The 13,392-nt window shown below is 46.2% G+C and overlaps 1 protein-coding gene across 18 annotated transcripts in view; it reads right to left on the bottom strand.

Moving 5' to 3' along the window:
* PCYT1B (phosphate cytidylyltransferase 1B, choline) overlaps positions 1–13,392 on the bottom strand; it is a 148,987-nt gene that overhangs the window by 29,958 nt on the left and 105,637 nt on the right. For all 18 annotated transcript variants that reach the window (XM_058713662.1, XM_058713664.1, XM_058713661.1 and 15 more), the window contains 2 exons: positions 3,897–4,039; positions 1,028–1,216 (listed from right to left, as the gene is read on the bottom strand). In XM_058713662.1, the coding sequence (XP_058569645.1) occupies positions 1,028–1,216; positions 3,897–4,039 (332 nt within the window). The remainder of the gene's footprint in view (positions 1–1,027; positions 1,217–3,896; positions 4,040–13,392) is intronic.

The raw sequence follows: 13,392 nt of genomic DNA on the forward strand, positions 1-13,392 counted from the left end.
CATGTAGAGGCCACTAGTCTTTAAGCAAAGCATCTCTTCTACCTTCTCAAACGTTCTTCTTTTTCTATTACTAATTGAGTGTTTTACGTTTAGATAATCCTATAATGAACCAGCGCAAATGAGCACAGAGGCAGCAGTGACAACCCATCAATAAAATAATTAAGCCGAAGTGGATTTTGTTAGAGACTTCTCATGTCATAATAGGAAATCTAGGCTACTTAAAATCAAGGAAATCAAATGGAATCACTTCTCTTTGTTTTAAAAACGAAGGTTGGCTTTGAAAGATCTCTTTCATGGAACCCCCATTAAGGCTGCTGACAATACTGGTTCTTCACCTCTAAGTACATGCACAAGAGAAATACCCGTGGAATACAAGGTAGTTTCCAGAATTTTCTTTTCCCTTTTCATAGTGTTCCCTCAGAATTGTGTGTAGAATTTCGACAAGACTCTCTGCACTTTCTGTTTTAAGATTGAGATCATGGTCTCAGTCCCCTAAAACTTTCTCCTGACACATACATGCCATGAAACGACGGGAAAATCAGGGCATGACAGTGCAGAGGCAGAGCAAAATCCTACCTCTTCTCTTATGGCCGATGGAAGAGCAGGGTTCCTGACCAAAAAAGGTGACGGATGCTGCTAGGTTTCTTTTGACCTTCCTCCGCAGGGTGATCCAAGAGCCCATTAGCTTTGTCTCACAACACAAATTCCATGCCACCACTGACCCACTTGACTCTGACCCCTAAGCTTTGCCTCATTTCCAACTGAGAGACTACGATGAGCTAGAGAACCAACCTCTGCAGCAACAGACATTAAACAATTACCAAATGGCTTCAAGGTCTGAACAAGAAATAGAAACAGAGACCAGAACTGGCTTCGGGTGCTATGGGGTGCCAAATTGAGGGATAAAGCAGAACCTAAATAAAGAAATGATGTAGACCTGAAGCCACTTGGGCTGATGCCCAAATTGGACTGAGATAAGGGACACCCTCGAGTGGTTCCATGAAAGTGAAGACAAATAATTACATACCCATGCACCGTCAGGCCCAAACAGCTCCAGGAAGTTGCCAATGAATTCCCTTGACTTCTCTTCCCACTTTTGAATTAGATCATGACTTTTTTCTTCTACTCTGTTGACAAATTCTTTTGATCTTTCCTCCACGTTCTTGACCTTTTCCTTCATCTTGTCTACCTGGTTTTGGAAGCGGTACTTCTTCTCCTGATCAAAAATTAAAGGAGAAAGAGTGATTTAGCCAAAAGGGCATGAGAGAGACCAGTCATTCACATTAATGGTCTTTTTATTTCAACTCATGTTTGTTCTTAACCTAAAGAGTCAGGATGTTGCTATTTCCAAGGGCTAGATTGATGGGAAGGCACATCTCTTGTAAGAAAAGTCATTTGTCATTAGTCTACTTGGCTATGTGAGATGAAATACAAGTGATTTTAATATTCCCTGTCTTGTAAACATCAGAGTTGAAGTCGCTTATGTAAGAACCAAAAATATCTATTTGTTGCTTACTACAGGTAGATATTGGGTAAACACCCCCCCCCCCCAAATTTTCCTGGGATTTAGACAAAAGTACGAATTGTACATAGAATGGTCACTCACAGGCTGCCTGAATTCTGTTTTACTGGGACACTATTAAAACCAGTACTTACTGTTTGGAATAAATAGGCAACTGACTGGGACTTAAAACCCATGTGTTGCACTAAAATGTTCATTGTAATGACATTTTTCATGAAGCTAATTGAACTGCATCCATTTCCTTGGTGATGAAGAAGTCTTTTGTTCTGATAGTTTCTCTGGATTGAGGCTTTGTTCTTCTTCTAGCCTTAATGCAACAATGCTATACCTATGTGCCTGAAAGGCCCTGTATGTTGGGCAGGTCAAAGGTCACCTCTAAACCTCGGTTGCCTCATCTGTTAAGTGGGGGTAATTTTCATCTCTATCCCCATCGAGTTGCCGTAACAATTAGATAAGATTATGCACATAAAGTGTTTGGCACAAAGCCTGGTATTTAGTAAAAATTTAGTATGTGTTGGCTGTTGGATTACAATTAAGCAGCATAAGCATTTAATCGTGTTACCCGACGAGAGTATCAAAACCATGAAAATAACATGAGATGAAGGGTCTTCCCTTCCATGAAGTCATGACACATTTTCTCCTCGAGGGACAATCAAGTTTTTTCTTCACTACATGGGACCAACGTTCCTATCTCAGAATTCTTGGGGACACTTGGAATATTGCACAACTAGGTCAGGATTCCCAGACTAAAGCTTACTGTAGCCTTGAGGTAGGATGTGAGCTAGGTATGTGCTGTCACTTGGCTACACATACTACAGGAGCCTTACATACAGCTCTCGGGCAGCACGGGACGGAAGGAATGGGTGCCGTGAAGCGGGAGGCTGCCGCTGCCTCCACCTCTACTCTGCTTGAGGGACCTTGGCCAGGTCCCCTCTGAGCTCAGCTTTACTCCAGTCTCAATGCAGAAACTCGAACTGGGTGACCGGCCCCTCTCAGCTTCCTGCCACCTCTGAGGTTCTCTGATTCATCTACATGCCCATCGAGCACATTTGATTTTCCCTCTGAGCTGCAGCCAGGCTTGCTGTCACAGCAAGGCCATGAGCGCATCCACAGTGACTACACGGTTCCTTGAGCTAAGTGGCTTATCTAAAGGCTGTTGGAAGAGAACGAGCAATAACTTTTGGAAACGGTTTGGCATGCTTGGATGGCTGACTGGATTCAATGTAAAAGAACAGGCAATTTAATTTATTGAAATAACCAGGGCTTTATTCTCTAAAAGATACCCAATGATCACTTCGACAGAATTCTTTTCAGCCACTTGCTCTGGTACCACTTGAACCCAACATTTTCTATTTTGTTGCCCGACTCGTGTGAAGCCACAGTCTAGACTCCCAATACCCCCTGCTTCGTGAGCACAAATAATAAGCACGGATCAACAATTAAACCCCTCCTCATCTGGAAGGTCCCAATGATCGACTTGTGTAAGCTGCTGGACACATACGGCTGCACATCACTGTAAGGCTCTACTTTTGTAGAAGAATCACTCTTGAAAATACAACGCCTCTGGGGGGCGGTGTTAAAATTCAGTATGGAGGAAGACTTCTTGTTTCAATCAACGTCGTCCCCTCCTCAGAGTCTGGGCAAATAGACTTGTCCAGATGCACTCACATCACCTTTAGCAACTGGACTGGCCCTCTTTGCTTTTTAACAGCCTGTTTTAGTTGTTTTCAAGTTGTTTTAACAGTTGCTCTGTTATTAAACTAACAGCAGCTCTGTGGGAATACGGCACAAATACAAAAGGAAGCCAAAGACATTAGGCTTTATTTAACCAGCTGTAATTTCTCTGGACAGTGATGATGATGATGATGATGGCTGTTAAGGTTTCTAATGAGCATCTGTAAGGCCTTAATAAAGTGAAAATTTTAAATTCATTGCCTCTGGTTTCGCTTTTCATTGCCTTTGCCTTCCTTCCTTCCCTTTGAGGGGAAGACAACACTTGCCTTTCCCGAGGGCCCATCTCCCAGAAACCCTTCCCGCAAGTCTGAGAACAGTAGAAGAGGCAGCTTGGAGCAAGGGGACGGGAGGTAACTCCTTTATAAAATGTGGAGCTCGCTACCGCGTGCTTTGGCTGACTTAGGTTAGCCCTTTGGACAGTGGTTTCTCCATCTGTAAAACGGGGTTAATACATCATTGGGTTGTTGTGCAGACTGAACCGAGACAATGAATATAAAACATCAGGAAGACAGTGGCACTGGAATTTAAATAAAAACTTTTTAGGAAAGAACACTGTATGGCATATAGTAGACATCCAACAAATGGTGGCAGTGCTTGCGTGACATGACAGTTGTCACAGGATACCGGGCGGCACACTTACATTTATAAAGCTGACATTTAGTTCCTTGGCTGTGTACCCTCTCTGGAGGTTGCGTCGGGCATAAACATCATAGTCACGGACAATCCTGGTGATAATGTCTGATGTTGAGATGCCTTCCGTTCTCTGTGTTGGAACAAACATTCCTGTTCAAGTAGCAAAGAGGAGATAAAAAGAAAAAAGTAAGACCTGTTTTCTTTACTAGCTCTCTTTTCCGGGACAGAGTTGCAGCTCCTGGGTGTGTGAGGGAGGCTTTCACACGTGGCCCCAGGTGGCTGTTCCACACCTGGTTCCGCACACTTCCTCCCGCCACAACACTGCATGCTCCGCCCCCCGGACCTGCTCCCTGGAGGCAGCGGGCACGCACCTGGCATTGACTCATACCAAGCCTTGGATCCCCTTCCCTGCTCGCACCAGCCACGGTGCTTCTCCTTAGTCTGTGGGGTCCAGCTTCAAGGTTGTGCCCCTGGGAAGCCTTTCCTGCCATCACTGAGTAGAATCCACAACCTCTAGGATACAAATGTGGCTTCCATCAACACAACTATTTTATTTTTTTTAACGTTTATTTATTTTGGGGACAGAGAGAGAGAGAGCATGAATGGCGGAGGGGCAGAGAGAGAGGAAGACACAGAATCGGAAGCAGGCTCCAGGCTCTGAGCCATCAGCCCAGAGCCTGACTCGGGGCTCGAACTCACGGACTGCGAGATCGTGACCTGAGCTGAAGTTGGACGCTTAACCGACTGAGCCACCCAGGCGCCCCTCAACACAACTATTTTAAATACCTGCCTCCTTGTCAAAAGGGGAATATTCTGAAAGTAGAGATTATGCCTCGACTATCTCTGCATTATCAGCCCCCAGCTCAGTGCCCATTCCTGGCACATGGAAGGTGATGGATAAATGCAAATGAAACGAGTAAGTGAATAGAGCCTAACAATTGAGCCAATGAATTAGGTCATGGCCCAACTTCCTTTCTTCCCTAAGGAAGTCTGCATCTCATCAGACTGAGGAAAAGATGAAAAAGTGTACTATTTTGTTGTCTCTGATTTGAAGACATGCCCTTGGGATGCTAGATGACTTTACCTCCCTAAGAACAGTCTACTCTGGGGGTGCCTGGGTGGCTCGGTCGGTTGAGCATCCGACTTTGGCTCAGTTCATGATCTCATGGTTCATGAGTTCGAGCCCCGCGTCAGGTTGTGTACAGACAGCTCAGAGCCTGGATCCAGCTTCAGATTCTGTGTCTCCCTCTCTCTCTGTCCCTCCCCCACTTGTTCTCTCTCTCTCTCTCTCTCTCTCTCTCTCTCTCTCTCTCAAAAATAAACAAACATTAAAAAATTTAAAAAAAAACAAGAAGAGTCTACTCTGCTTGGTGGTTTCACCACTCAAGACTCTTTCATTTAGAACACATGGGACTGAGTAAAAATAAGCACAGAGAATGCCAAGTTCTAGGAGACTTTCTTTAATGTCCTCAGAGATCTATTTGGGTGAACAAATACAGGGCTATCAAGAGGTCACAAATGTTATCGAGACAAGAATGTGGTTTATATTCACACTTGTGTTGTCAACTGAAACGACACGTTGGCAATTAAGATATTTCTCCCCAGTGTGATTAGGGCCACTCTGAGATCTCAGGGGTGGGACAGCATGATGGACAGGGCCTGGGGACAAGGGTACTGGGTTCTCAGTTTGGAGACTTGGGCAAGACTCACACCTCAGAAGGCAAGTTACTTAACCTCAGTGTCCAAAACTGAGAAGTGAGGCGGCCGGACAAGATGGCCTTGGGATCATCTGCGCCACCTCCCTCTCCCTCACTCAACTACGTCCAATCCGTCTCCTTCCAGGCACCAACCTACCTCCTAAAAAGCTCTCTGACTCACCCACTTTTCTTCACCATTATCTAAACCAATCTAACACCATCTAGTTCAAAGATTACAGCAAGAGCCTCAAAACCAGTCTCCAGCGATGTCATTTTTGGTGCCCTCAATCCACTCGTCATGTGGCAAGAGCCATACTCTCCAGTCCCATCTCAGACCCTCTCCCCCACTTCATTGCCTGAGCCAAGGCCCCTGGACGACACTGCCAATAGGGGGCACCATTCTCGCTGGGTTCTGTAGAGCTGTGTGACAAAGTGGGCTTGCCTGAGCCCCCCGACACTGGGCTTCGGTGTCCTGAGAGGGCTGGGCCCATCCCCTCACTCTGCCACACATGTGCTCTCTACTCAGCTGACCCCCTGTCATCCCCTGGGTTTCACCGTTAGCGTCACTTCCTCGAAGCAATCCCTTAACCCCCAGACTGGCTCTTTAGGCTTTCTTTCTCTCCCTTCACATATTCCAAAGTCTGTAGAAAACAGCTTATTCAATAACTGCCTTCCCTACTTGACAACAAGCTACACGAGGGAAAGAACTCCTGTCTTAATCTCCTCTATATTCTCAGCACTGGGTGACAAGCAGGCACTGTAAGAATATTTGCTGAAGAGCTGACTAGATGAACATTGATCTCTGAGTGCCTTTCCAAACCCAGTTCTCTTTGATTCTATTGACACTGATGAACTTTTCAGTCTTCTGGCCCCTCCTAAGGTGTCCCTTTGAGCTCTCTTTTGATATCATGTGTACATTCACAGTATCAGCAGCAGGCTGGCACTGCTGACGTTTGAGACAAAGCACCGGGCTTCTAATATTCTGTGGCTCAAAGACAGAGCTGGGGTTTACTACTATGCCCAAAACTTCTTTTATCACTTTCTGAGAATAAGGACTCCAACGCAAAAAATCAAATGGAAGGCAGAGGACACAAACATCCAAACACATGAATATAAATAGCATCCAAGTGACCAGCTGCGCAGGGGGCTCTGGTGGGCGGGGAACACTGAGTGGTCCCAAGCTGGGGGGCCGAGACAACATCCCCACCTTGGTGGGTGGAGCAGGGAACTTTCTGGGGAGGGCTATGTCCCATCTGTCAGCAGGCAGACGCTTTTCCCACACCCCTGCTGCCTGGTGACATGTTAAGAAGATTTCTAGTTACTAGTAGATTTTACCAAGTCAATGAGACACTGGTGACATGAGCTCACCCTTTCTGTGAAGCCACAGAGCGAGGTCGCTGTGGCTGAGTTACCGAAGGTTTAGGGCGGGGACAGACTTGCTTTGGCTGGTGGGGAGGTACGTCTCTGAAAGAAGCCAAGCCCTCTGCTGACATAATGAGGCACCCGGCTTCCTCCAAATCCTAATTAGTGCTCTGCTAAAAATATTCAGTAATGAGCATGATCAGAGAACCTTTTTTATCGTGCTTTCCCGAATTGCAGTGTTTGGTTATGGAGCTATTTTAAGAAGCAGCCAAGCACATGTTCATGAAGGAAACTTTCGACAGTAGTAGGCAATATTAGCAGGATGATGAGGACCGTGGGCCTGACAGCCTACTTCACTTAAGCTCCATCCTTTCATCCAGCTTTGCTGGAGGGTTTTGACATGTAGTTCCGACAAGCAAAGCAGAGTGCTGTAAAGTTTAATTCATGCCCTCGATATCTCTGGCTTCATTTAAAGTGACTTTGGCCTTTCAAAATAGACCTCAATTAGAATGAAAACGCCACATGTGGATGCCTGGGCCATTTCTGAGCATCTTTCCCTCACCGTGAATACTCGGGCCTTCTCTCCTACGGCTCTCCCCTGGTGAGGAATCGGCAGAACAGATCAATGGCCCTGTGCATACGTAAAGTCACGCAGAGCCTTATGCCCATACTCCCAGGCCAAGTAGAAAACCACCTGACTACTCAATGCGAAAATGGGAATTAGGGTAGATTAAATATGGGCACAGTCCCCTTCCCCTGGAATCTGAGCTGGCCTGAGTGACTTGCTTGCAACCAAGAGAATGTGGTAGAAGTGACGCTGGCTGACCTCCAAGGCTAGGGCCAAAGAAGGCTTGAGGCTTCTGTCAAGATTGCTAACTCTCCAAATGCCTCCTCTTAGGACACACATTCTTGGAACTCAGCCACCATGCTTTTTAGAAGCCCATGCAACACAGAGAGGCCACAGGTAGGTGCTACAGTGTCAACCCCAGCTGAGCTCCTTGCTGACAAACGACCACCCACTGCCAGCCATACAAGAGCACCACCTGGGACCTCCAGCCCAAGTGGGCCTTCAGATGACTACAGCCCCAGCCCACAGCGGAGTACAACCATTGGAGAGACCCCAAGCAAGAACCACCCAGCCAAGCCCTGGCTGAAATTCTGCCCTACGAAATCACGAGCAAAATAAAGTGGCTCCTAATTTGTTATGCAACAATAGGGTGCTCCATTGCTTTGAGTCAGGAAATTATTGGGCCTGTTCCTATACCCTAAAATCAGGAATGCAACTTTTTCTTAGCTCACTAGAGGCTACTCACCAAGAAATGAAACCACGACCAAATGCATGTTTTCACTCTCCAAGGTAGGTGAGAAGCTATCACCCCAGGAAATGTTGATTCAATTCACCCTGGAAGTAACCCTGGGTGAACCAGATACCTGGTCTAGATTCTTGCTACTCTGAGTGAGGTCTATGGACTTACTGTATCTACCAACCTGGGAGCTCGTTAGAAATGGGGATCTTAGGGCACCTGGGTGGCTCAGTCGGTTAAGCGTCCAACTTCAGCTCAGGTCACGATCTCATGGTTCGTGAGTTGGAGCCCTGCACTGATAGCTGATAGCTCAGATCCTGGAGCCTGCTTTGGATTCTGTGTCTCCCTTTCTCTGCCCGTCCCCCGCTCACATTCTCTCTCAAAAGTAAACATTAAAAGAGTTTTTTTAATAAATAAAAAAGAAATGGGGATCTTAGCGGCACCTGGGTGGCTCAGTCAACTGGGTGTCTGGCTTCAGCTCACGTCATGATCATACGTTGTGTAGGTTTGAGTCCTGTGTCGGGCTCTGTGCTGACAGCTCAGAGCCTGGCGCCTGCTTCTGATTCTGTCTCTCTCTCTCTCTCTCTCTCTCTGCCCCTCCTCCGCTCACACTCGGTCTCTCTCTCTCTCTCTCTCAAAAATAAACATTAAAAAAAAAAGAAATGGGGATCTTAGGTCCTACTAGACCTACCGAATCCAAATCTGCATTTAAAGAGATCTGTCAGAATGTCTCCTAAGGCAAGGAAAACAAAAGCAAAAGAAAACTATTGGGTGTATTACAAAGGTTCTGTACAGCAAAGGAAACAAACCAACAAAACAAAAGGACAACCTACTGATTGGGAGCAGATATTTGTAAATGACCTATCCCATTAGGGGTTAGTATCCAAAACATATAAAGAACTTATACAACTCAACACCAAAAAAAAAAAAAATAATAATAATCCAATTAAAAATGGGCAGAAGACATGAAGGCATGTGAAAAGATGTTCACATCACTCATCACCAGGGAAATGCATATCAAAACCACAATAAGACACCGCCTCACATCTGTCAGAATGGCTAAAATCAAATACGAAACAACAAATGTTGGTAAGGATGTGGAGGAAAAGGAACCCTCATGCACTGTTGGTAGGAATGCAAACTGGGGCAGCCACTGTGAAAAAGGCTATGGAGGTTCCTCAAAAAATTAAAAACACAATTACCCTAGGATCCAGTAATGGCACTACGAGGTATTTACCCAAAAAATGCGAAAACTCTCATTCAAAAAGATATACACACTCCTATGTTTCCTGCAGCATTATTTACAATAGCCAAGATGTAGAGCAACCTAAGTGTCCACTGATAGATGAATGGATAAAGCAGATGTGGGATATATGTACAATGGGATACTACTTAGCTATAAAAAAATGAAATCTTGCCATTTGCAATGACATGGATGGATCTAGAGGGTATAATGCCAAGTGAAATTAGTCAAAGAAAGACAAATACCATATGATTTCACTCATATGTGGAATTTAAGAAACGGACAAATGAGCTAAGGGGGGAAAAAGACAGACAAACCAAGAAATAGACTCTTAACTATAGAAAACTGATAGTTACCAGAGGGGAGGTGGGTGAGGGGATAGGTGAAACAGGTGATGGGGATTAAGAGTACACTTATGATGATGAGCACTGGGTCATGTACAGAATTATTGAATCGCTATATTGTACACCTGAAACTAACGCTCTATTTTTTTAATTTCGATTTTAGTTAACATACAGTGCAGTATTGGTTTCGGGAGTAGAATTTGTGATTCATCACTTACAACACCCAGCGCTCATCACAAGTGCCCTCCTTACTACCCATCACCCATCTAGCTCATCTCCCACCCACCTCCCTCCATCACCCACAGTTTGTTCTCTATCATTAAGAGTCTCTTGTGGTTTGTTTCCCTCTCTTCTCTTCACCCACCTTCCCATATGTCCCTCTATTTTGTTTCTTAAATTCCACCTATGAGTGAAATCATACGGTATTGGTCTTTCTGATTGTATATAACATTGTATGTTAACTGTACAGGGAGGGAGAGAAGAGAAAAGAAAAGAAAGGAGGAAAATAAGAAAGGAAAGGAAGGAGGAAAGAAGAGGGGAGGAGGGAGAGAGAGAGGGAGAGAGAGAAGAAAGAGAAAAGAGAAAAAAGAAGAAAAAAGAGAGACAGAGATCTTGTAGGGATCTGTAGTCCCATTTACATTTGACAAGCTCTGGTCTATACCAGGTCCTTCATGGCCATTGTAGGGAAGGAGCAGCTGGCTCATAGGTCAGATCTTCCAAAGACTGAAAAAGGTAATAACCTCCCTATGCCATAACCCACCTCCTTACAACTGATTCATCAGCCAGTGTCTCCACACCTTCTCCCCTCCTACCCCTGCTATGTTCCTCAGCAGCCTTCCAAGTCTGAAGCATATGGGGTTTCCTTCTTGGAACTTCTTATAAACAAGACAAGACTGGCATGTGAGAGTGTCAGGCCTCTTGTTCTTACCCAGTGCTCCTGACCACCGCCAGGGGGAGGCCTTTCTGAGAACACAGCAGAGACCTGACGACCAGCCCTGGTGCGGGGTGCATGGAGCTTCCCCAGCTGGCCCCAAAAGGGTTTGAACCAACGAAAACACCATCAGGAAGACTAAGTATATTATAGGTAACAGAATAATTTTCTGAAATATTATCCAACGTCGTGTTCATTTCTGGGGATGATGTCTGTCCTGAGGTCCTGTTGGCACTGACGGGGAGACCTCCATTATCTCAGGGGAAAGAAGCTGCAGCTAAGAATACAGGAGAAGGCGTTCAGCTTCTGACTTCTGAAACGGGCTCTTTTGAAGGCTCGTTTCAAAGAGAACAGTTTTGAAAGGTAAGGCTTTCACTTGAAAGAGCCATGCTTTGAGGACTACAAAAAAAAAGGTTTTCTAAATCCCAGAAAGTGCCCCTTTCATTACTAAGAAGCAGAGGCTGAGTGGACTCAGAGTGAGGAGTGTTTTCCTGTAAGCCTTGGAGTGGGGAAAACATGCAGTTCACCACGTGGCAGCGTCTTACCCTCCCGGCAGAGGAAAAGCCCCTCCTGAGATCGAGGGGAAAGAATCCGGAGAGGGATAAGGAGGGGAAGGATGGAAGTGAGAAAATGTGAGCGGGGCCTGTCCCTTGCCCCCACTCAGAGTCAAACCCCAGGGGCAGGGACAGGCAAGTGAACCCATTAGACAGCCCAGACCAGAGGGGCTGGTACCCCATTCACCTTCAGGAACTTTGGGAGAAAATGGTCTCCCAGAGACCCCATGCCAACATGGGGAGGCCTCAGTAGAGCATTCCTTACAGTGGGCGCGTCAGGCGGGACTGACATGGCCCCTCCCACAGCTGTCCAGTAGATTAGGGAAGACATTTGTAAAGTTCCCAGGGGCCCTCTGGAGAAACACTGAAGGTAGCAGAGATTTAAAATCTGCATGACCGCTGGGCGGCACACCCAGAGCATAGGGATGGGATCCTGTAGCAGAGGCTGTGGCAAGGACAGGCCAAATGGAGAGGTGGCTGGATGTCAGAAGGCTATTATGGGGGGCTTCATCGCCACAGATGATGGCTGAGCGGGTCCGATACCATACAATGAAAGATAAGCAAGAACCAGTTCCCTACCCCATGCCAGGCCAACACATAGGGCCCAGGAACAGAGATCACCCCAGGAGAAAAAGGCCAAAAGCTGACTCTACACAGTCCCAGTGCAGACCTAGCACAGTGTCGAGTACTGTAAATGTCCAGGGTGTCATTCCCTGTCATCTGGGGAAATGGGAGCTCCTGAGTAGGTTCAGTTGCAGAAATGACTCCTGTCCTCCTACCTGGTTGATCCTTCCCCCACAAGAGACCCCCACAAGAGTGTTCATGGCACTTCCCTGACTCGGAATGGCACCTGGCTCCATGTGACATATAGAATTAAATCTACACTACCCCATCCTGCCAATCGCCGTCTCTGCTCTCACCTCTACACACCCTATACGGCATGAACATTTGATTTTCTCCAAATGCGGTACGCTTCATAAGCTCCCACCTTCGGACATGCATCCCCAGCCTATAGCACACACCCCTCCACAGGCTTCTAATATTTTGAGGTAATTATTTTGTCTCTGCCATCTCCCACGGGTGAGAACTAGGTCTTATTTGTATTTGCATACCATTTCCCCTCCAACAATTCCTGGCTTGTGGACGCACTCAGGGAATTCATGGTTTCACCAATGAGAGTCCAAATGATCCAAAGTTGGAATGGGCTGCCTTGGGAGGTAGGAGCTCCCCCATCACGGGAGATGGAGAAGTCCCAGTTCTATCAGGAAGTGGCAGTGATGCCAAGGAGGGGCTAGGAGACTGGGTTTTTAACCCTTTGGAGCCCATCCTACCTCAAGAGTCCGAAGGTCCATATGTACCAGGAAAAGGCTTTAGTGGCAGTGGGCTGAAAGTAAGGGACAGCGGGGCCAACGTGGGTGGAGTGCCAGTGGTTCCCAGGAAGAGGGGAAGAAGGCTGTGATGGGGACAGCTCAAGTATAATGGGTATATCACACTTCTTGAAATCTCCCAGTAAAGCAAATGCTAACTCACAAGAGCAGGGGGCCGGATGTGCCAGATAATGGTTTCACATATGTAGGAAGGTATGCTTGGACATACTTACAGTGCCCAGAGAGGAGAGGTATGATAGAAAGCCAAACAGCAGACAACAAACCAAGCCATTAATAATCTACTTCTATACCTAACTCTAGTTAAAATACCAATTCCAACCCATCCTTTCCTCAAACTCTTCCTTGCTCCAAGTTTCTCAGGCAGCGGTAGCCTTATAGGAGATTAATGGAAGGCAGTCAGGTGAAGGCAGGTGGACAGAGAACCTACGTAATTCAGGCACTACCTGCCTCCTTCCACCGGGGCCATCTCCATTTTTAAGGTCAGAAAAACCATGTGACCCTATAAGAAGGTACAAGGAATTACCTTTCCCCCGTCTGTCTTTTAAAATAATCCAAAGGGATAGAATCTGGGGAGACTGGGTATTTAAAAAGTCCTAGCAATGACTATTTTAATTCTTAGGTGACTACCAGAAACCCTGTGACACCGACTGAAAATGTCAGCTCAGGAAAACACTAAGTGT

The sequence above is a fragment of the Neofelis nebulosa genome, chromosome X (assembly GCF_028018385.1).
Source record: "Neofelis nebulosa isolate mNeoNeb1 chromosome X, mNeoNeb1.pri, whole genome shotgun sequence".
In the NCBI taxonomy this organism is placed as follows: Eukaryota; Metazoa; Chordata; class Mammalia; order Carnivora; family Felidae; genus Neofelis; species Neofelis nebulosa.